General features: G+C 34.2%; 1 protein-coding gene across 1 annotated transcript in view; it reads right to left on the bottom strand.

Annotated features, from left to right (window-relative positions):
* Positions 1–21,755, bottom strand: part of Grid2 (glutamate ionotropic receptor delta type subunit 2) — a 1,437,644-nt gene that overhangs the window by 700,232 nt on the left and 715,657 nt on the right. The window contains exon 3 of the mRNA XM_046459106.2: positions 11,226–11,510. Coding sequence (XP_046315062.1) covers positions 11,226–11,510 — 285 coding nt within the window. The remainder of the gene's footprint in view (positions 1–11,225; positions 11,511–21,755) is intronic.

A 21,755-nucleotide genomic window follows, 5' to 3' on the forward strand; every position in this document is an offset into this window, starting at 1 on the left:
ATGTGTAAATGATTAAACAGACAAAAATTAACAAATGGGATAAATCACATCAAAAGAATTAAAGACAAAGATGATATAATCATCTCAGAATACATAGAAAATTTTTGAAAAATTTGATATTCCTCCATGGTAAAAATACTGAACAGATTATGTATAGAATAAACATACCTCAACATAGCTGGAACCATATATAACAAAACTGAATGGGAGAAAGCTGAGGCTTATTCTCTAAGATCTAGGATATGATAATGATACTTATTTTCAAAATTTTATTGAACATAGCACTCAAAGTCCCAGTTAGAGGAATAAGGCAAGAGAAAGAAAGAAGGAACATCTAACCAGAAAAGAGGAAATCAAATTATCACTCTTGCAAATGGCATGATCCTATAGGTAACAAAAACCCCAACGATTCTACCAAAAACCTGTTAGAACTAATAAGTAAATCCAAGAAAGTTGCAGTATATAAAATCAATATATGAAACTAGTACCATTTCTATATGCCAATAGTAAATAATTTTAAAAAAAGAAGAGAGAAAGAAAAGTCATTTACTATAGCTACAAAAATATAAGTGCTTAGAAATAAATTTAAGTGGTGAAAGAGCTCTCTAGTGAAAATTATCAGATATTGATACAAGAAATTGAAGAGGACCTACAAACTGAGAGAGACATCCTATGTTCATGGACATGAATAAGTTGAAATGTCCATACTATTCAAAGTAACGTATACATTTAATGAAATTCCTACTGAAATGCCAATGATATTTTCTCAGAACTTGAAAAATACAATGCTAAAATTTATTTGGAACCCAAGAAACCATAAATAGCAAAGCCATGGTGAACAAAAAGAACAAAGCAAGAGGCATTATACTACTTCAAACAATACTACAAAGTGATCATAAGCAAACAGATATGGTATTGGTATAAAAGAAAACATGTACAAAAGGAACAGAATAGAGATACCATAAGTAAACCTGTGCAACTGCAGTAATATGTGTTTTGACAAAGTTGCTAAAAACATACTTTGAGAAAATGACCATCTCTTTCATATATATTTATTTATTTAATAAATAAAATATTTTAATAAATAATTAATATATTTTAATAAATTTGACCACAGTAAAAGAGAATGATCTCTTTTCCAAAATACCAGATCTTCATTTCGTTTTTCTTTTGTATTCTGTTTTTAGGCTCTATTTAGTGTTCTTGTACCAAGGTACGAATAAATGAAAGGTGAATGTACACATTCAGAGTAATAAAACTAGACCCCTAGCTCTCACCATATACAAAAATCAAATAAAATTTTACTAAAGACTTAAAGATATGATCTAAGGTATTAAAACTACTAGAAGAAACTGTAGGGGACATACTTCAGAACATTGAAATGGGCCAGGATTTTTTAAAAGACCTCAGATCCTCAGATGCACAGGAAACAAAAGCAAAGATAGATAAATGGTACTGTGTCAAACTAAATAGATTCTGCACAGCAAAGAAAGAATCATCAAAGTGAAGAGACAAGATATAGCTACACAGAAGGAGTGCTGGACTGTGTCACATTAGAGAGACAAGGTGGGGAGTCGGGTGTGGTGGCGCAGGCCTGAAATCCCAGGGGCTCTGGAGGCTTAGACAGGAGGATCCTGAATTCAAAGCCACCCTCAACAAAAGTGAGGCACTAAGCAAATAAAATATAAAATAGCATTAGGGATGTGGCTCAGTGGTTGTGTGCCGCCAAATTCAATTCCCAGTACCAGAGAGAGAGAGAGAGAGAGAGAGAGAGAGAATACTTTGGCTTTAATACCCTGATGTACATAAACTGTATCTCAACATTTTCCAGGTATTCTCAAAATATTAATTTTTCTTTTTAGTGGGTAGTCCAAAAGCAGGAAAAGGTTAAAGTCTACTGCATTTAAAACACACTCCAGTTCTTGACAAGGCATGATGAAAATTGGCTTGCTTTTTAAAGTTATGACATATAAATTCATCAAATAGCGTTTATTTCAGTCAATCATAGTAGAAACCAAATAAACATCTTTTTCTATGAAGCAAGTACCACTCAAAGTGGTACACAATCACTTCCCAATACTTGAACACATTCAAAGCCTTCTTTTCTTCAACACTCTTGCAGATGTCTTCCCTCAAGTATCAATTTTGAAAAATACACAAGTCTCATCTCAAATAAATTGTGTTACTCATGAAGATACAGAGCTGTAGGTGGACCAAAAACAAGTTGTTTTCTTGGTTGAGCCATATATTTTCTACTTCAAACAAAAATACCTTCTTACTATTGAACAATTCGTCTCTGCCCACATTCTTTAATCCCTCCCTTCCCTTCCACCTGGACATCATCTGCTTTCATAAGAATCCTTGCCCCATTAACTCATCTTATTTTGGGCAACATTAGGGAGGGGAGGGATGCAAACATTATGGCTTTGTTGCACATAGCTCCTATCCAGTCTTGGTGGTAGGGAGGAGCACATCTAGGTTCAACTGCTTGGTGCAGGTGTACTGTTGGAGAGGGAATCTGTAATGGCTATAATGAGTTTATGTGCAGACCTTTCTTTTAATTTAACATGCTGCTTTTTCTTCTTACACTGAATTTATAATAATTATTATTGTGTTATATGCTTCCACTCTCCTGTACCATAAATGCTCAAGGAGGTTCTGAGAGAATCAGAACCATAAAAGAGATCTACATTGTCAATAAAGTGGACCAAATTCTTACATAATTTACTCCGTAATTGAGCACAAATGCCTCTATCCCATGTAACCAGAGTTTTTATGTAGATGATGTGTATTGATTGAATAAGCCAGAAATTTCAGTTTCAATAGCACTGACTGCAGTGTTATTACATTTCTGCCAATAACATTCAGAATATGTTCACCAGTGAAGTTTCATGTAGATTAAAAATTCTTGATCCCTCCCTCCAGTTAGAGGATCTGTTCTCCTCTTCCCCACTAATCTGTAACTAATGATTATGAGTTTCTGCAGAAGGGAGACAGCCTTCTCTAAACTCTATGTTAGGATTTTGGACTTGTTGCCTCTAACTTGGCTACCAAGCAAGTAAACCCACTGTGAAAGCAGTTATTAGCTTTCTATTGAGTTCTTACTGAAACTGAAAACCTCATCCATGAATGCCCTGATATTCTCAATTTGAGCAGAGTCACCCCAAATTCAACAACTAACAAGATGTGAAGGGCCAAATATATCTGCTTATTAAGTGTAAATCAAAATCAAATACTGCCTTTGGGGGAGATTTTATTCTCTCTTTACACCTGAAGTAGAATGCTGCCTTTAATGGTCTTAACTCACAGAGGTTCCCATAAATAAATAGCACTACTCAGTGATTGTTTTGCTAAATTAAAATCTGATAGTGCTTACTGGGGTTTGCTTGGGTGGATCAAACTCAGTAACAACTGTATAGTACTGAAAATGTCATGGTCACTGTGCAACGTGGTCAGAACTCAAGGCCATTCTCATAGCTCTGTATAGTACTTTCCTTGACCCAGGTTACAGTTTTCTTTTGACTGCTGGTCTTTTGCCAACAGCTTAGCTGTTTAGTCTGAAACTTAGAAAACCACAAAACAATACACTAAAGATCTCCCCTCCTTGGGGATGTGAAATATACCATGGCTCTATTTGATTATTCATGTAGAAGCCCATAGTGAAAGCTCATTATTTGATGAGATCAACTGGATTCAGCTGCTTATAGAGATAGGACTGCCCAGATTGTCTCCATCGCTGCCTGAGCTCATCATAAAACTACACATGATAACATACCCACTATCTCAGAGTAGATGAGAAACAGAGGGCTTTATGTTTCTGAAATAAGTTATCACTTTCAGCAATAGTTGTGATTCCTTCTCAAAGTTGATCTGCTCATAGACTGTCAGGGAAAGCCATATTATACATGCATAGTCCATACCCATCCAGGCATATGCTGACCTCTGACTACCTCTGAAGTAAATTATGTAAGAATTTGGTCCACTTGATACCTTTTCAAGTTGCTGTATTGTTATGGGCTGATCAGGACAGGAGGCATTGCTATCAAAACAGCCTCTCAGGAAAAACCCTCAGAGCCTCAACTGCCACCACCGGCTTTCCACAAGCCTCTCTCTCCCACACAAGCTTCTCTCTACCTCCCACAATCCTCCTGCTCTTGAGGCCGATTGGCTGGGTCACGTGGGCGGAGCCAAAAAAGTCCCCCAATGAGCAGCTCCGTGGTCTGAAAGGGCAGGGAAACAGCCCAATGAGCATCACCGCAGAGGAGCCAATCAGCTATCCTAGCCCTTGCAACTATTCTATGTTATTTTTTAGCTTCTTAGACCATTTGCAGTCTAACAAAAGTATGCAAAAGGCACTCAACAATGAGCTAATAGTGAAGAAATAGAATATATCTGTCATATCCTTTACCTTTCACAGATATCTGACATTGTTGAGTGTTGAAACAATCTCCTCAAATGGTGATTCAAAAAAGATGTCCTACTGAAACCCCTTCACCTCTTTGTGACCCACACACCCTGGTAAGGCAGTTTGTTCACTTAATACAGATGTCCTGAGAAAGAGATCATATCATCTTGACTCTTTTTTGGGTCGTGATCAAATAAAAGTGGTGTGAGATAACAGATCTACTCTTAAATTCAAAATTCCATTCTGACCTTTCCTAGCTGTGGTGTTTCTTTCTTTTTCTTTAACAAGCCTGAGTAGCAGCCCAGCCTAAATGGAGCTTAGGGGATTTCAACTTAAATTTGCATTAGCCTCCTGAAGTTTCTTGTTGGATTGACATGATTCTGGTTTATAAGGATAAAGAACATTTTTTTGAGCATACAGCTTGTCAAGTTCTACAATGAATGGGCCATATAGACCAAAGGGAAGGACACAATTGGTCTCTATGAGTTTAATAAATATGTCCCTGTAGCCCTTGTATTTGACCATTCTTCATGAAAGGTCTAAGACTAAACAGAATATAATTGAGAAAAAATGAGATTATAGCTATTAGAATGGAAGACACTATTTTTCTGGAGGTAGACGTAGAGCAACAACTCTGCTTGGGAAGGGGACGTCCTCAGACTCCTAGAAATATGAACAAGGGATGGACAATGACTCTTTTCTTCCAGAATGAATTCTGGAGTTTCCTTCATGAAAGACAACACTCTGGTATAGATACCCAAACTGGGATAAGTGCCTTAAATTTAACCGACTGCTGGAGTGGCAATTCCTCACCTAGTGACTCTACTCACAATTTGATCACTTTTATTTAATAACCCCAACGAGTGTACTGGAAACACTAGGGGATGCACTCCACACCCTACACAGAACACCTTTTAGTATCACCAAAACCATCTCTACCACTATTCTCACTCTTTACATGAAATGTCAAGAAAACTTGAAAGACCTGAAACAAAGACTGATAAACAATTATGTTGTGGGTTAAATTATTTTTGATAAAATTGCTCAACTCTGCTATTGTAGGTCAAAAGCAGCTCCAGATATCATGTAAATGAGTGTTCTGAAACTTCATTTAGAAAAGGAGGTCTCAGTCTCATCACTAGTTTCTTGGTCCCTAGAGAAGACAAGCAGGACAAGTTGAACCATCTTCCCTCTAGAAATCTCTTGTGATATGAAGTGCTGAGCTCAATTACTCTTTATAAATTGGGAATGACTGGTATTACCACTGGGAAAGGTATCCACATTGGAGGTGCTACTGATTTGTCTCCCACACGGGGTAACTAAATTTTCTCCCTTGTGTTAGTCAGTTTTTCCTCACTGTGACAAAATACTTGACTAAAAAAATAAACTCAAAGGAGGAAATACTCACTTCACTCAGTTTCAGTCCATGGCTACCTCCATTGTCATAGGCCCAAAGAAGCCACAACATTATAGCAGAGTGGATGTGGTGGAATAAACCTCAAGGCAACCAGGAAGCAAAGAGAGGGGAACAAGATATTGCCCCCAAGTGCATGCCCCCACCAAAGATTTACTCTCTTCAGCTAGGTCCAAATTTGTACAGTTTCCACCACCTCCCAATAGTCTAATCAGCTATGAATGCATCAATGAATTAACCCATTGATGAGGCTAGAACCCTCATGATCCAACCACTTTCCAGAAGCCCTATTTAAGAACATTGATGCATTGGGGACCAAACCTTGAGGGACTTTCCAGATCCAAGCCACAATTCCCTATACCACAGGAAAACCATATGCACTTATAGGAGTATAATTCTTGTGTGAGGATTCCCACCATCCTGAAGACACTTGACTTGTACTTTAGGGGTGATCTTAAGAGAGCTTCATGTGTTTAATTAAATACCAGCAGCAGATAATGTAGGACTCTAATGGGATCTCTCTAAATTGAGGCTACCCTTATTTATTTGGGGGAGCTATATGAAACAATACTTGTAAATCCAAAGGGCAGTTTTCCCTATAATTGAAGTTGTCCAGTTAGAAATCCCTGAGTTTCACTACCATGATCAATGGCACCACTTCAGCTTTGGAAACTGTTCGATTCAGTTTCAACTTTCTGGCCAGGGTAGTTATAAGTAACAGACTTTCTTCCCATGTGCAAAGATACAGTCTTTGCAACCATACATAAATCCTCTGTACCTGGATTAATGCTTCTTTCTAAGTTGAGAGAATTATGCAAAAATTTAAGGAGAAAACAATTTTAGTTTTGAAGGTAAATGCTGATAGTTCAAGGGATTTATTCAATTGACTGAGTCTAGGACCCTAGAAGGCACAGTTGAGAACAATTCTCCTCACTAAAGTCCTGTTTATAGTATCCTTGAATAAATATAGGTGAGAAAAATTGAATGACTTTGACCCTCCTACCTGTTATTCATGTTAGTGAGAGAAGTGACTAATCAGGGCTATTTACTGGTAGCTAACAATGTAGAGAGAGAATATTAGTGATAGCCAATTCTCCAAGATTCTCTTGTGCTATGGCACATTTTGAAAGCAGATATGCTCACCAGAGCAGAGATGTACAGGTTCTATAAGCCCAGAGCTCTTGGTTGTCATACAAGCCTACCACATGTACAGAATCTGCCTGAGTTGCTCTGCATCTCACCATGGACTTGAAGTCAAGAGGAACTGACATTTGAGACTCATGGTGCTTGCTGTGCCATGAGAGTTAAAGTCTTCTCTCTCTAAACTGGGACAGTGGTTACTGGGTAGGTAAGCAGCTATTTCTGCTACAGTTGGGTTAGCCTATTTTGGTCCAATGACTGTTCTGTTTCTATGCTTCCAATAATAACTAAACTTCCCTAACTGAAATATAGTAGTTCTCATTGATGCTAACATGCAGAAAATATGCAGGCTTGATGTCATTGTCTTCCTTTAATAATGATGATTTTATACATTTAACTTGGTGAACTTATATCTATTTCACAGTTTGACAGTAATTAATCTTATTCTATATCTATAGTGTCAAAGTACTCTAGTTATTGAATGCAGGGACTACAGAAGAAACCATCAGGATTAGATTTGGGCTTCTTGATTTATTGGACATCACATTTATTTTTCATTTATGAAAATAATAATAGTCCTACTACTAATAACCTCATATTCTATTTAAGGATTAAATGAGGTAATACATATATATATATATATATATATATATATATATATATATATATATATATATATAGTATGTAGAATGTAGTAAATATTTTTTTATAAAGTTAGTACTTGTTATTATATTCTCGATTGTTGAGATGATTAAATGATACAATATCATTACAATATAATATAATACTTATTCTAGTGCCTGGCAAATAAAAATGCTCAAAGATATTTTTACTATTCTAGTTGCTACAGGACTCTGTGACACCGTCTATTCGAATGGCTGTTTCTCACATATGTTGCTTTTTAAAATCCTCCCTAATTTTCATAACCAAGATCAAAGTCTTAAAGCCTGCCTTAATCACTGATGCCAAAATTAAACACTTTCTTGGTTATATACCACTAGATTCAGTCTGCATCATTCATAACACTTAACCTACTATTTTCTCTATTAAGAGATATATAAACATTTTACTTCTTTTGTTAATTGTAAACTTCTTAAAGGTTAAGATTACATTCTGTAAAACTTTTTATCTCATCCTTTACTTTGCACTAAGCCAGTGAGTGTTGAATATTTTCTGAATGACACATTTTTAAAAGCTCAACATTTCTTAACCTCATTTCAAGCCTTTGCAAAAATTCATTGAGGGTTGAGGTTGTGACTCAGGGGTAAAGCGCTTGCCTAGCATATGTGAGACACTGGGTTCAATCCTCAGCACCACATAAAAATAAAATAAAGATCTTGTGCCCACCTATAACTAAAAACCAAATATTTTTAAAAAATGCATTGAATCAACCTATTCAAATCAAGTTTCCACTTTTCCTTCCTCTTTTATCCATTTACTTAGAATCAAAAATGTGTATTTTCTTTGTTAGGGAATTTAAAGTAGACTTTTATACTGTGCCCTTAATCATAATTAACTGCTTCTGGAAAAAAAAAATAAGTGTTTCTCTAATTAACTGGATCTAAAAGCTTGAGTCTAAAAAAAAAGTAGATTTTTCTAAGCAAAATACACCTTCAATAACATTTGGCCCCAGCAGGCTGCCTGATTCCATCCACAGATGATGCTTAATCCATTCATTTAATGAAAGTAATTCCTGATAATCAAGATAAAAGTCAAGTACAATTCCAAGGTTCTAACTTAAAATGATGACACTGAAGAATGGATATGTAAATACGCGTAGCCCTCTTCAAGGTACAAGGTATTTGGACAGCTGTTTGTTTATTCTGGACTCCAGCCTAGTTTTACTAACAAGATTTATTGTAAGTATCAAAGGGTAATTTTCTTTCATTAAATAACAGTATTACTGGAAATAATTTTAATGGTAGAAGCAGGGCAATTTTTCATAAATTGTTAAATTAAATAAGTCAAAAGCGAGTGTATCTTCAGAGTAAAGGAAAAAAAAAGTTTATTGTTATTTCTAAAACTAACCCTGTATCTAACAGAGGACTCATCCATCCACACTGCAATTATAGTATCTTATTTACTCAAAGGAAAATTGAGCAAGAAAGAATTAGGAATTGCAAATGTATGTAAATAACTCTGTGAGTATGTATTTGCTGGGTATTTTCAAAAATATATTTACCTCATCAATACTAAAAACATTTTCTCTTATAAGAATTTCATGGTTAATCCCAACAGGGTTGGAAACAAGCTAACAAAGATGTTCTTCCTTCTCAGACATTTGTAATCAAAGGGTAAATTCTTATTTTAATGCTTTGAAATGCCTTAATCAAAAAAATCACTTTTCTGTTCTTTTTTATGGCACTATTTTGATAGCATTAACTGAAAAGAGTTTTATTCTCTTACAGTATTTTAAAAATTCATTATCTCAACTTATGTTTGATTAGAGACTAAGAATACCATTTAGAGTTATAAAGGTCCTAGATTACATTGAGAGAAAATTGACAAAGGCAAGCTCAGCTTGTTGATTCCAGAGATAAAACTTAGCTTACTATATAATCCAGTCAGAAAATTCCAGATTTGTGTTGGTTTCAATCCTTACTTTCATTGATGGGCCAATTATTTTTATATCACTTTTGTTTATTTTATTCATTTTAGTCTTTTGGTCTTTGTTTTATGACCCCTAAATAACGTGAATTAAGTAACAAAAATATGGGTTTCCTTCCTGGAGACAAAGAAGTATGTTTCCAGAAAGTGCCACAAACTTTGGCTGAAGCTTAGCCATCAAGTTTAATGGGGTTCCGGCTGCCAAAACCCCATGAAGCCTTTGAATATTTAGGGCTAACTGTATTGGCCACTTGTTCTCCTTCCCTGGGAGTCCATAGGAGCTCTTATTTGCTGCTTCCCAGATTTCTGCCAGCCTGATTGTTCTCGATTCTGTTGATGGTGCTTTCTGGCCCACTCTTGTGTCCCTGTTCTCCAATATTGTTCACAATGTTGAGGAGATTATGACAAGAAAGCATGGCCTTTTTCTTTTTTTTTTTTTTGATGCTTATTTACTCATTTGCTAAGAAAAACAAGTTGCATCACAGAAGGGGAACTCCTTACTGATTTCTTTTGATAAAAATGCAAAGACCCATCCATACAGAACAGGAAAAATGTTAGACTCCTTGTCAAGACAACTTCTAAAGAAACACCTTTCTACATAGGTATTCATTATTGAGATCTGTTTATTGCCCCTAATGTGATCATACTCATCTCAACTTCTCCCCGCTACTGATTAAATAAGAGGGAAATTATATTTGAAAATCTCTGGGATTTGTCAGTTAGAAAATATGCTTTTGCTTACTATCTTAATGTACCAAAACTATACAGTGACAATGTGTTTTCTCCTCAAATTCTGGTAAATTTAGAGACTATGCTTTTTGTTTTATCTTAGAAGATTAAATACATTGTTTTCATTCTACCTTGTATTTTTGTGAAATTTCACATTGAAAACAATGTGCACTATTAATGATAAGTTAACAATAAGGTGATAATTTCAGCAAATTCAAAGGGTTAAATATTGAATAGATATTAAAGTTGACACAGTGCATAAAGCAAGGTGTGAGGTTTTTGTTTGTTTGTTTGTTTGTTTTTTGTACCAGGGATTGAACCCAGGAGCGCTTGACCACTGACTGAGTCACATCCCAAGCCCATTTTTGTATTTTATTTAGAAACAGATCTCATGGAGTTGCTTAGCACCTTACCATTGCTAAGGCTGGCTTTGAACTCTCAATCCTCCTTTCTCAGCCTCCTGAGTTGCTGAGATTACAGGTGTGTGCCACCATGCCCAGCTAGGTTGTCAGATTTTTAAAAGTAATTAAGAAGTTATGTTTTCTCAGTGCTCTAGAATCTATCCAAAATGTTCTTATTATTATAGAAACATGTACATTTTTTAAAAAAGAATGGCAGTATTTATTGTCTTTATGATGCGATATGTGAAAAAACAAGATGTATCAGAGTCATGCTATTTCAAAAACATTTGTAAGCTGAGCACCAGATATAGGTGTTTATTTTTAAATTTGACTTCAAAAGGTACTTAATACAAAAGGATGAAGTTAATGGCATTAACAAAGTGTTTGGTTGTTGCTGCTAGGTTTATAAAAATATGACAAGAAAACCACAAATAATGAGTAAGCTCCTGAAATTTTTTTCAGGATTTAATGAGGTTACTTTTCATGCAAACATCTACTTATAAAATTCATACAGATTATAAACACTTACCATATTCACTGTCATAGAATATAATGAATTTCTGCCAAGCATATTCTGTGACCACTCTTAGGATAACCTCATTCAAGTAGACAGGTGGACGAACGGAGAGAGTATAATCATCATTCCTGTTGCTCCTGGTGAGGCCACAGCCACTTCTTGGGGTCCCAGCTGTTGAGCGCTGAATGAATAGGTGGGGAATGTGCATGGCATCTGCTAATGACTGGAGGGACCCTGCTGATGTGCAGCCAATGGAGCTGACCAGGGCTAAGATGCCTTGATTCATAAGTTCACAGGCTGCAAGAGAGCATAGTAATATTGAAGAGGTCAATGGATTTTGCATATTTTCTCTTTCATTTGACTATGCAAAAAAAAAAAAAATTAAAGGAGCATTCTATATAAGGGGTTCCACAAGTTATAAGGTGCTGTTGGAATGCAGTTTAAGAATTCTGATTTTATTATCTATGTGACTGTGTGCAAATTATCTACCTTCTAGTGGCTCAATTTTGCCATCTGTGAAAAGGATAAAATAGCACAAATCTGATAGGATTATTACAAGGATCAGAGATAACAAAGTGTCTCTTTATTTGAGTCCCACAAGCTAGGTATTCAAATAATGGTAGCTAAATTTCTATAATCATCAATTACATTTCAGAGAAAGGATGATTCTTTGATAAGTATATAATATGAGGTTTCAAAAAAATATATAATATGTAAACTGTGAATAAATGAAGGTGAGATGAAAGATTTGGTGATACTTTTTCTCTCAAAAACCTGGAGAGATTAAAATTTTTTTGTTCTTTTCCTTGACAGAAAAATCTCAGGCAAACAAAACACTAAATTTTAACAACTACCTTATTCTGGTTCCCAGATAAATAATTTCTAGTTTCTACCAACTGGGTTATGACCTCTGTTGAAAAGTAAATTCAGAAAGAATCCAGATAACACTATTACCATTTGAGAAGCTCAGTTTTTATAATTACTTATAAATCTAGATATTTTTCTAGATTTTAGGCATTCTAAGTATAACATTCTGGGAATTTAGACTTTAATGTAGATTGTTTAACGTAATTCTTCAAAACACCTAAAAGGAAAATATAAATGGTAAGCCCTTCCATGTAATTAATTGGGGAGTTAATGAAGGCTGATTTAAAATCCAAGTTTAGAAGTACAAGACCAACAATAAGCATATAAAATCAAATACATTATTATGATTGATGCTAAGTCAAACAATGGAAACAAAGTAAATTAATAATTATTTGGAAAATACTTTTCAAAAATTGACTCATGAGAGAGGTTATATTGATTTCAAATAAATTTGAAAGACAGCATCAAGGATGAATGCAAACCATAATTGATTGAGGTTGAAGTTTTAGAAAAAAAAAATCACATTCAACTCATGTTCTTCAACTTAACATGCATAGAAAGCAATATGAGTTTATACATGTAATTTCAAAAAATACATGCAAGAATCCTGGTTAAAAGTTTGTTTTATTATTGTCTTAAACAAGACTATACTCATAAAAGCAAGTAGAAATTAATTTTTCAAAGATTTTGTTTTAAAAACTCATTTAGCATTTAAAGTCAAAAAAAGTTTCTTAAAGTGTATTTGGTTACAGTAAATCTTTAGATTACACTAGTTACAAGTGATTAAGTAAATATAACATTTTATATACCTTCAACATGAAAGTTATAAAATTATACCTTGAAAATTTTTAAACAAAAAATTCAGCTTTAGTATTATGCTACATATAACGTTACAGAAAAATTGTGTGTTTTAATCTTCAGATTTAGAAGGAGAAATTTCAAATTTGAGAGTTATATATTAATCACAAATAACAATCTGTATACGGGGTAAAAATGGGAGTTCATAACCCACTTGACTCAAAGTGTGAAATATGATATATCAAGAAATTTGTAATGTTTTGAACAACCAACAATAAAAAATTAAAAAAAAAAACAAATAACAAATCAGTTTGATTTAGCATATAATCTTATTTCTTCCAAGCAATGCATTTACCCATAAATAATTGCAGTCTGAAAATATTAAATGAAAAATTCCAGAAATAATCCATAAGTTTAAATTGCATGCCTTTCTGATAGCCTGATGAACTCTCACACTATCTGCTCCATCACACCCAGGCTGTGAATGATCTCTTCATCCACACTACCCATGTGACAGTCACTTAGCAGCCATCTCAGTTATAAGATAGACTGTCACGGTGTCACAGTGTGGTGTCCCAATAAGAAGGTCAATAGGAACCTAATGCGATGTCACATGCGTAGGCCCATTTCCCTTATTTATTTCATCACGTAGGAATTGACCATCTCACATCATCATAAGAAGGGTGAGTACTGTACAATAAGGTAGTTTAAGAGAAAGACTACATTGGTGTAACTTTTACAACTTTTATATAGTTGTTTTCTATTTTATTATTAGTAATCATTTTTAATCTCTTACTATGCCTGATTCCTAAATCCAAATTTAACACAAGCATGTGTATAAGAGAAGACATAAGATGTAGTGTTTGGTACAATCTCTAGTTTCTGGCATCCATTGAGGTCAGTTAGTTTCATTAGCAAATGTATCATTTTTAAATTATTATTTGGTATTACCCATCCTGCATTTTGGAATTACCCATCCTAGCAAGAATAAATAAAATTTTCCTATGAAATCAAAATAGAAATTATCAAAAACTATAGTCAAAACATAACATGTTAGATCTAAATGGTAATTGAGACATCACATGTTCCAAATATGCAAAATCAACTTTAACTGCTATGCTAACTATGATTTGTTCATATGTTAGCATCCTGGAACTCTATTCTAATAAAGATTCTAAAATTCAATAAAAAAGAAAGCACTATAATTATCTTGTGAGGTTTCTCATAGGAAGAGATTGGGATATTAGTAGGCTGCAAATTATAAACATGCTTCCCTCTTATTGTGCCCAACCCATTATTTCTCACAATTGGGAAGAAATCACATATATCACCTACAAAGAAAAAAGGAAAGGAAAGAAATAGAAGAGGCTGATTTCTAATTATAGCCCAAGATCCTTTTCAACACAGCAAACAAACAATGGAGAATCTTTTGTTTGTAAACTTAACATTTTGCATGGCAGAGAAAAGATAGAGATTTCCATAAGGAAAACCACATTTGGAGATTGTCTGTTAAAAGATTAAATCATTTAGAGTTTTAGTTCCAAAGGATGCATACACCAGTACATTAGATGGAGTCTGAGAACTGAGCTAGGAAGATCAGAGTGTGCTTGTGCGTTTCCACTTTTTTTTTTTTTAATGAATGTAATCCAAACCAAGGAATTCTCAATTGCATCTTTCTTCCCCACTATTATTTCGACCTCTGTGATTTATTTATACTATGTATGTAAGTACATACTCCACATACATAGAGATAGTATTGAACAGCTTGTGGTTTTGTGACTCCAGCTGTTTGAGATTTTAACACTATCAAAGATGTCTGGAGCTTGTACTAATTGCTGAAAGCACACTGTTTTTGTTTATTTGTTTGTTTTCTAATATTGTTTGCAATAAGTAACACTTTGGACCCATTTTGGTCATTCAGCATTTATGGAAATAAAGTTGGTTGAATACATGTATACATTTAAGTTAAATAAAGTTCATGTGCACTATCTTTTTCATTTCTAAAACTAAGCAGTTTAAGTCTTCTTTTTCTTTTAAGTGCTGTGAAATGGGTTACCTTTTACTAAATACTCAATGAGAACTTGGTGGAATCTTTGGGGATGACATCATCCACTCACAATACAAATATTCCTTGTGATATTTTTTCTGATTTATTTGTAAGGACCAGTTTACCTTGATATGACTTCTTCCTTGGATCTCATCAGGACGTTAGCACATACTTTTCACATGTTTTTATGGTTTGAATGGGCCCCCCAAAGCTAATACTGTTATAAACTTGATCCCCAATGCAGTGGTATTAGAAGCTGTAGCTTGATGGACATGTTTGGATCATGGGGACACTGCCTTCATGAATGAATGAAGCTGATGCTGTCATTGCAGAAGTGTGTTCCTTGTAAAAGCCTGAGTTTCTTGCCCCTTTCTCATTACTCTATATTCTACCACGGGATACAGAGATAAGCAGACCCTATTCCATTCCAGCACCTTGATCTTACACTTCCCAGCCTCCAGAACTGTGAAAAATAAATTTCTATTCTTTATAAGTTTTCCAGTATCTGGTTTTCTGTTAGAGCAGCACAAATGGACCAATACAGTAAAAAAGACTAAACATTGGAATCCCTTCCCACAATACTCTGTGCTCGAAATGCCAATATACAACTTCCTATTGTGGTACTGGGATTATTATCATTATTATTTTATTTATTTTTTTGGTAGCTGTTAGTTTCCAATTATCAGCAGATTTTTTTTTTCTGGTCACATTAGTGAGACTGCCTTAAAACTACAAAAAGGAAGTTCCAAACTAAAAACAAAGCAAAACAAACTTTTGAAAACCCAGATTTGTGGCCTTAATTCCCTGAGGCACAGAAACTGTACCTCGAAAATTTCCAGGCACACTCAAAATATATATTTTTATTCTTAGTGAATACTCCAAAAGCAGGTAAAAGAAACGTCTTAAACATCTGACAGTGCTTGACAAGGCATGATAAAAATCAAATGGCTTTTCAAGTCATGAAGCACAAAATCATCAACTAGCATTTATTCTAATTTTTAGAGAATCATCATAATTTCTATTATTAATTTGAAACAGAACTTACATATTTGAGTATCACCCTTTCTCTGTTACTTACGTGAAAAATATCTGCTTTTAGTCTCCATATTAAATTTATTACAATTTATTTAGCTCTTCAAAAGCTTAAAAATTGTTTCACAATAAAACTGTCAAATATTTATACTCAGTAATGTTTTGCTTTATACTATGTTTAGAAAGACCTTCTTCCTACAGTCAGCAGATTTACAAAATGATCAGTCTATGTAAAACATCTTCCCAAGGTATATTCTATAACTGATCAAAGCCTTACAGAAAACATGGCAACTGAATTTCAGAAAACTAAATGAGTGTAGAATGTTTTATTGGTAAAATATGACCTTTATCTCATAATCCCAGCAAGCAAAGAGTAAGAATTAAACATAATTTTGAAAAGAATGATAATCCAGATCATATTACATGTTTGTCTTTGAAACTTTCCCCATACTTTTATATAAATTCTAGGTATAAAACTACTATTCTTAAAAGATAGCACAAAAGGATTTTGAAAATTTTCACCAAAAAGAAATAATAAATGTTTGAGAAGATAGATATGTTTAACCTGATTTAAACATTATGCAATGTATTTATTTAATCAAAACATTATATGGTACACATTAGTATGTACCATTTTATGTTTTTATGTATAAGTTAAAAATAACTTCAGAAAGGATAGAATTACTGTTCTTCATAATAGGGAACTTCTCAGATTTAGAACTGATTCTTTCAAAATGAATGACACAATATTTAATATATTCCAACAAATTATATCCTATAAATAATTTAAATAAGATCTCGCTACAAAGGTATAGATAGCAATGCATTTATGTTTATGTAAGAAGAGAAAATGACCCCAAACAATATTTTACATTGCTTTCTCAATTGTTGCTACTTTGCTATCTTTCCAGATAGCATTGCCAAGACTCAGAAGTCACCTTCACTTTTTCCCTTTTATTCTCTAACATAATTTTTTAAAATTTTTAATTGTTAATGGATACATTATCTTTACTTTATTTATTTATGTGGTGTTGAAGATTGAATCTAGTGCTCCATGCATGCAAGGCAAGTGTTCTACTACTGAAGACATAACCCCAGCTCTTAACACATAATTTTAATTCTATATCCTAAATATTTCTCGTAACCATTCCCCTCTTAAAATATCTACAGCCAGTTTCTCCATTCAACCTATATCATCTCTAACAGAATTAATGAAACTCTCCAAGTTCATGTGATTTCATAGTCTCAGCTTATCCTTTCTTCAATCAACCACACCATTAACAGTGTGTATTTTTTAAAAACTCATCATATCATTCCCATGTTTTGAAGATCCTCAACCAAGGGGAGACTAATGAGAAATGACAACTAAGTACAATGTGAGATCCTAGATAAGAATCCAGGATGGGAAGAAGTTATGAGTGAAAAAGTTTGTAAATTTTGAACAAAATCTGTAGGTTGGTTAAGGATACTCTATGAATGTCAATTGACTGTTCTTGATAATTTTACTGTATCTATGTAAAAAGTGAACATTAAAGGGATCTGGGTGAGGGCTATGAGTGAATTTTTTCTATATATCTAAAATTGCTTAAAAATGAAAAGTTAAAGACAAATAAAACTGTCAATGAACTGGCACTTCTGCTAAAAAAAAAAATCCTGAAATCTTAGCATGGCATATAAAATTCTTTCTGACATTTCATACTCAACTCATATCTTCCCATTATTCCACATACCCTCCTATCATCATGCTATCTATACACTAATTATATTCCTTAAGCAGTCTATGGGCTTATACAAAGAGAAATTTTTGACATATTCACAATACTGCATCTTCAATTCAAAATCACAGTACTTTCATTGTATAATTTATTTACATCTTTTTAAATTTTTCCAAAGCAACCTTTTGTAGTATTCAATATATATATTATATATAATATATATTATGCAATGTATTTATTTACATATATATATATCTTGCATTTATTTTTCAGATTTATTCCTAAGTATTTTATACATTTATCTTTTATTGTAAATGGTACTTTTTTTTAAAAGAGAGAGAGAGAGAGAGAGAGAGAGTTTTTAATATTTATTTTTTAGTTTTCGGCAGACAAAACATCTTTGTTTGTACGTGGTGCTGAGGATTGAACCCCGGCCGCACGCATGCCAGGCGAGCGCGCTACCACTTGAGCCACATCCCCAGCCCTGTAAATGGTACTTTTAATTTCCAGTTTTTGTTACAATATAGAAAAACTCAGATTTTTGTAGCTTGATTCTGAATCATGAAACCTTATTTAACTTATTTGTTCTAGTTTTCATTTTATAGATTCTATAGGATTTTTTATGTAGATAATCATGTTATCTGCAAATAAGAGCTGCTTTACTTCTTCTTTTCTAATCTGAATGCCATTTATTTCTTTTTCATATCTTATTACACTGGCTGGTAACACCAGTACTATATTGAATAGATATGGTGATGGCATCTAACCCTTTTCTTGATCTTACAGGAAAAGCAATTGGTGTTTTACAATTAAGTTAAAGACTAGAATTGGTTTTGACTACAATCTTTATAAGGTTGAGGTAGTTTCATTATTCCTGAGATTAGTTTGTTCAGGAATGGAGTAGCTGAGAGTTTCTTCAGGAATGGATGTTGAATTTTCTATGTTTATTTAGATAATAATATAAGTCTCCTCTTTTAGTCTGCTAATATGGGTAATTGCACTAACTTTTTTCCAAATGTTAAGCTATCCTGTCAAGGATAATGCTGGCCTCAGTAAATGAGTTGGAATGTAGTCACACTTTTTCAATGAATTCTTTTTGTATCGTCAATGTTATTTCTTTCCTAAATGTTTGGTAGAACTCATCAATGAAAATTTCTGAACCCACAAAATCTGTTTGACAATAGATATAGAAATCATCAGCTTATCTGTCTTTTAAGTGAGACTTGGTAGTTTGTATCTTTAAAGAAATTTTCATCTAAGTTGTCAAATTTACTGGCATACAGGTATTTATAATATTCCCTTATGGTACTGTATAAAATCTCTCTTTTGCTCTTCATCAGTCTAGCTAATGGATTAGCAATTTGTTAATTTTTTTCAAAAGCTTTTGGTTTCATTGGTTTTTTCTCCATTACTTTTTGTCTTTTCTATTTCATTTATTTCCAACCTGATCTTTATTTATTTATTTCTGCAGGTACTGGGATTTAACATAGGGGCACTCTGCCACTGAGCTGCATCCTTAGCCCTTTTCATTTTTTTATTTTGATACAAGGTTTCACTAAGTTACTTATGCTGCCTTTGAACTTGTGATCCTCCCCTCTCAGCCTGTTGAATATCTGGGATTGGAGGAGGGTGCCACTACACCTGGTTTAGACTAATCCTTTAATTTCAACTTGGGTTTAGTTTCCTTCTATGTATTGCTTCAGTTTATCCTCTTTCTGCTGAATTTCCCATTATTCACATTTACCACACTTAATTTTATAGTCTCTAGTAATTCCAATATCTGGGGCATAGCTCAATTTATTTCTGTTACTTTACTTTCTGAAAATTGATTGCTATTTCTTGCATTTTTGTGTATCCTGTAATTTCAGTTGGATTGCTTTGAGGGTCTGTAGAGACTGAAAGTAGTAGAATATATTAGCATACCCTTTCCTCCTGTCAGGCTGTTAGTATGTAGTGTGTGTGTGTGTGTGTGTGTGTGTTTTCTGGTTTTGTTGTCATTACAGGCTTAAAAATAACTATTAGTTTTTCATTACATTGTACTTGGAGTGGGGCCTGCCCTGCAAGAGACTTTTCATTGTTGATTCTGTTTCTCCTTCAGCTTTCAGTTGTCCTTTGACAGCTGCACCAAATGGAGGTCCCTGTGTGAATCCTGGCCCCATCGCCTGTGGTAAAATATTGTGCACTCGGTTTTCTGCTGACCTGGTCCAGTTCAGTCCCAGGTAAGTTGTGTGCCCCTGAAATTTCTCAATAATGCCAATCACCTGGATAAAGTTTCCTGGACCCCAGAATTAGCTAACTTCAGCTTGATATTTGTAAATAATTCTGGACTTAGATGACTTTCTAACTCTCTCCCAGGTGTCTTTACCAGCAGCATTTGATCTTTCCAGAGGGTTATTTTGCCTTCCCCCAAATCTTAAGGTTTTTATGGAGTAGGTAAAAAAAAAGGAGAAATAAATGTGTGAAGTACTGTGCCTGCTTACCTAGAACATCCAGCACCTGTAACATGCCTATACCACTGAGGGCAGCTCTATCTGATACCCTGTTGGTTCCACTTTCTTGGGAGCACTTACTGGTGGTCTGTGACTATAACAGAACCCCAACCCCACTGCCCATATCTGCTATTCGAAACAAACATAGCAGCTCACACTTAGCATTAGTGCATTTATTAAAATTCTGAGTGATATTTTTTTCTAGCCTGCATGGAAGGCAGTATTTTCATACTCCTTTATTCTCTCAAACACTAGACTGTTAAATGTGTTCTGTCTCTCCTTAATAGAACTTGCCACTCTTTGCATTTTGGATATTTGGCTATATTGAAACAAGTTAAGCTCAAGGAAGTTATAATTTTTTAGATTATTTGACTTTTTCCAAAATTTTTAAAATTTTAATTTTGTTAAATATGATAGCAGAATGTATTACAATTCATATTACACATATAGAACACAATTTTTCATATATCTGGGTGTACACAAAGTATATTCATACCATTCATGTCTTCATACATGTACTTAGGGTAATGATCTCCATTTCCTTCCACCATCTTTCCTACCCTGATGCCCTCTCCCTTCCCCTTCCTCCCTTTTGCCCTAGCTAGAGTTTATCTAATCCTCCCATGCCCCCTCCCAACCACATTATGAATCCTTAAATCAGAGAAAACATTTAACATTTGGCTTTTGGGGATTGGCTAACTTCACTTAGCATTATATTTTCCAACTCTATCCATTTACCTGCAAATACCATGGTTTTATTGTTGTTTAATGCTGAATAATATTCCATTATGTATATATACCACATTTTCTTTATCCATTCATCTACTGAAGTGCATCTAGGTTGGTTTCATAGTTCAGTTATTGTGAATTGTGTGGCTATAAGCATTGATGTGGCTGCATCCCTGTAGTATGCTGTTTTAAGTATTTAGGGTATAGACTGAGGAGGGATAGCTGGGTCAAATGTTGGTTCCATTCCCAGTTTTCCAAAGATTCTCCATACTGCTTTCCATAATGGCTGCTTTTTCTAAATTTTGAGGGTGAGAATAACTTTCTCTTTGTTGTTTTACAAGTCAAGCAGTCAATTCAATTACTCTTTGTTCTTATAACATTTTGGAAGTACTTATTGCATTGTAATCACCTATGCATGCAAGCCTTCTGGATTAAACATTGTCTTTTTCAGTGCTTTTTGGAAACCAATACTTTTCACCTTATAAACTCAATCCCAGATCATTAGTTATGTTGAGACAGATATTTACATTCTTTTAATTAGGAAGACAGTACACTGCTTCCAGCTATCACCAATAATAATATATATATATATATATATATACAGGTATTGAACTGAACCTAGGGGTTGCTTAACCACTGAGCCACATCCTCATCCCATTTTATATTTTATCTAGAGACAGGGTTCACTAAGTTTCTTAGGGCCTCGCAAAGTTACTGAATCTGGCTTTGAACTCGCAGTCATCCTGCCTCAGCCTCCTGAGCCTCTGGGATCACAGGCGTGCACCACTGTACCGGACTACCAAGTATAATTTTTACACTAATGTTTTATTCTTTCTTTCTTCCTTTTATGGTGCCAGGATTTGGA

This window comes from Marmota monax, unplaced genomic scaffold (assembly GCF_021218885.2).
Source record: "Marmota monax isolate L192 unplaced genomic scaffold, Marmota_monax_Labrador192_F-V1.1 WCK01_AAM20220418_F8-fsc00002, whole genome shotgun sequence".
NCBI lineage: Eukaryota > Metazoa > Chordata > Mammalia > Rodentia > Sciuridae > Marmota > Marmota monax.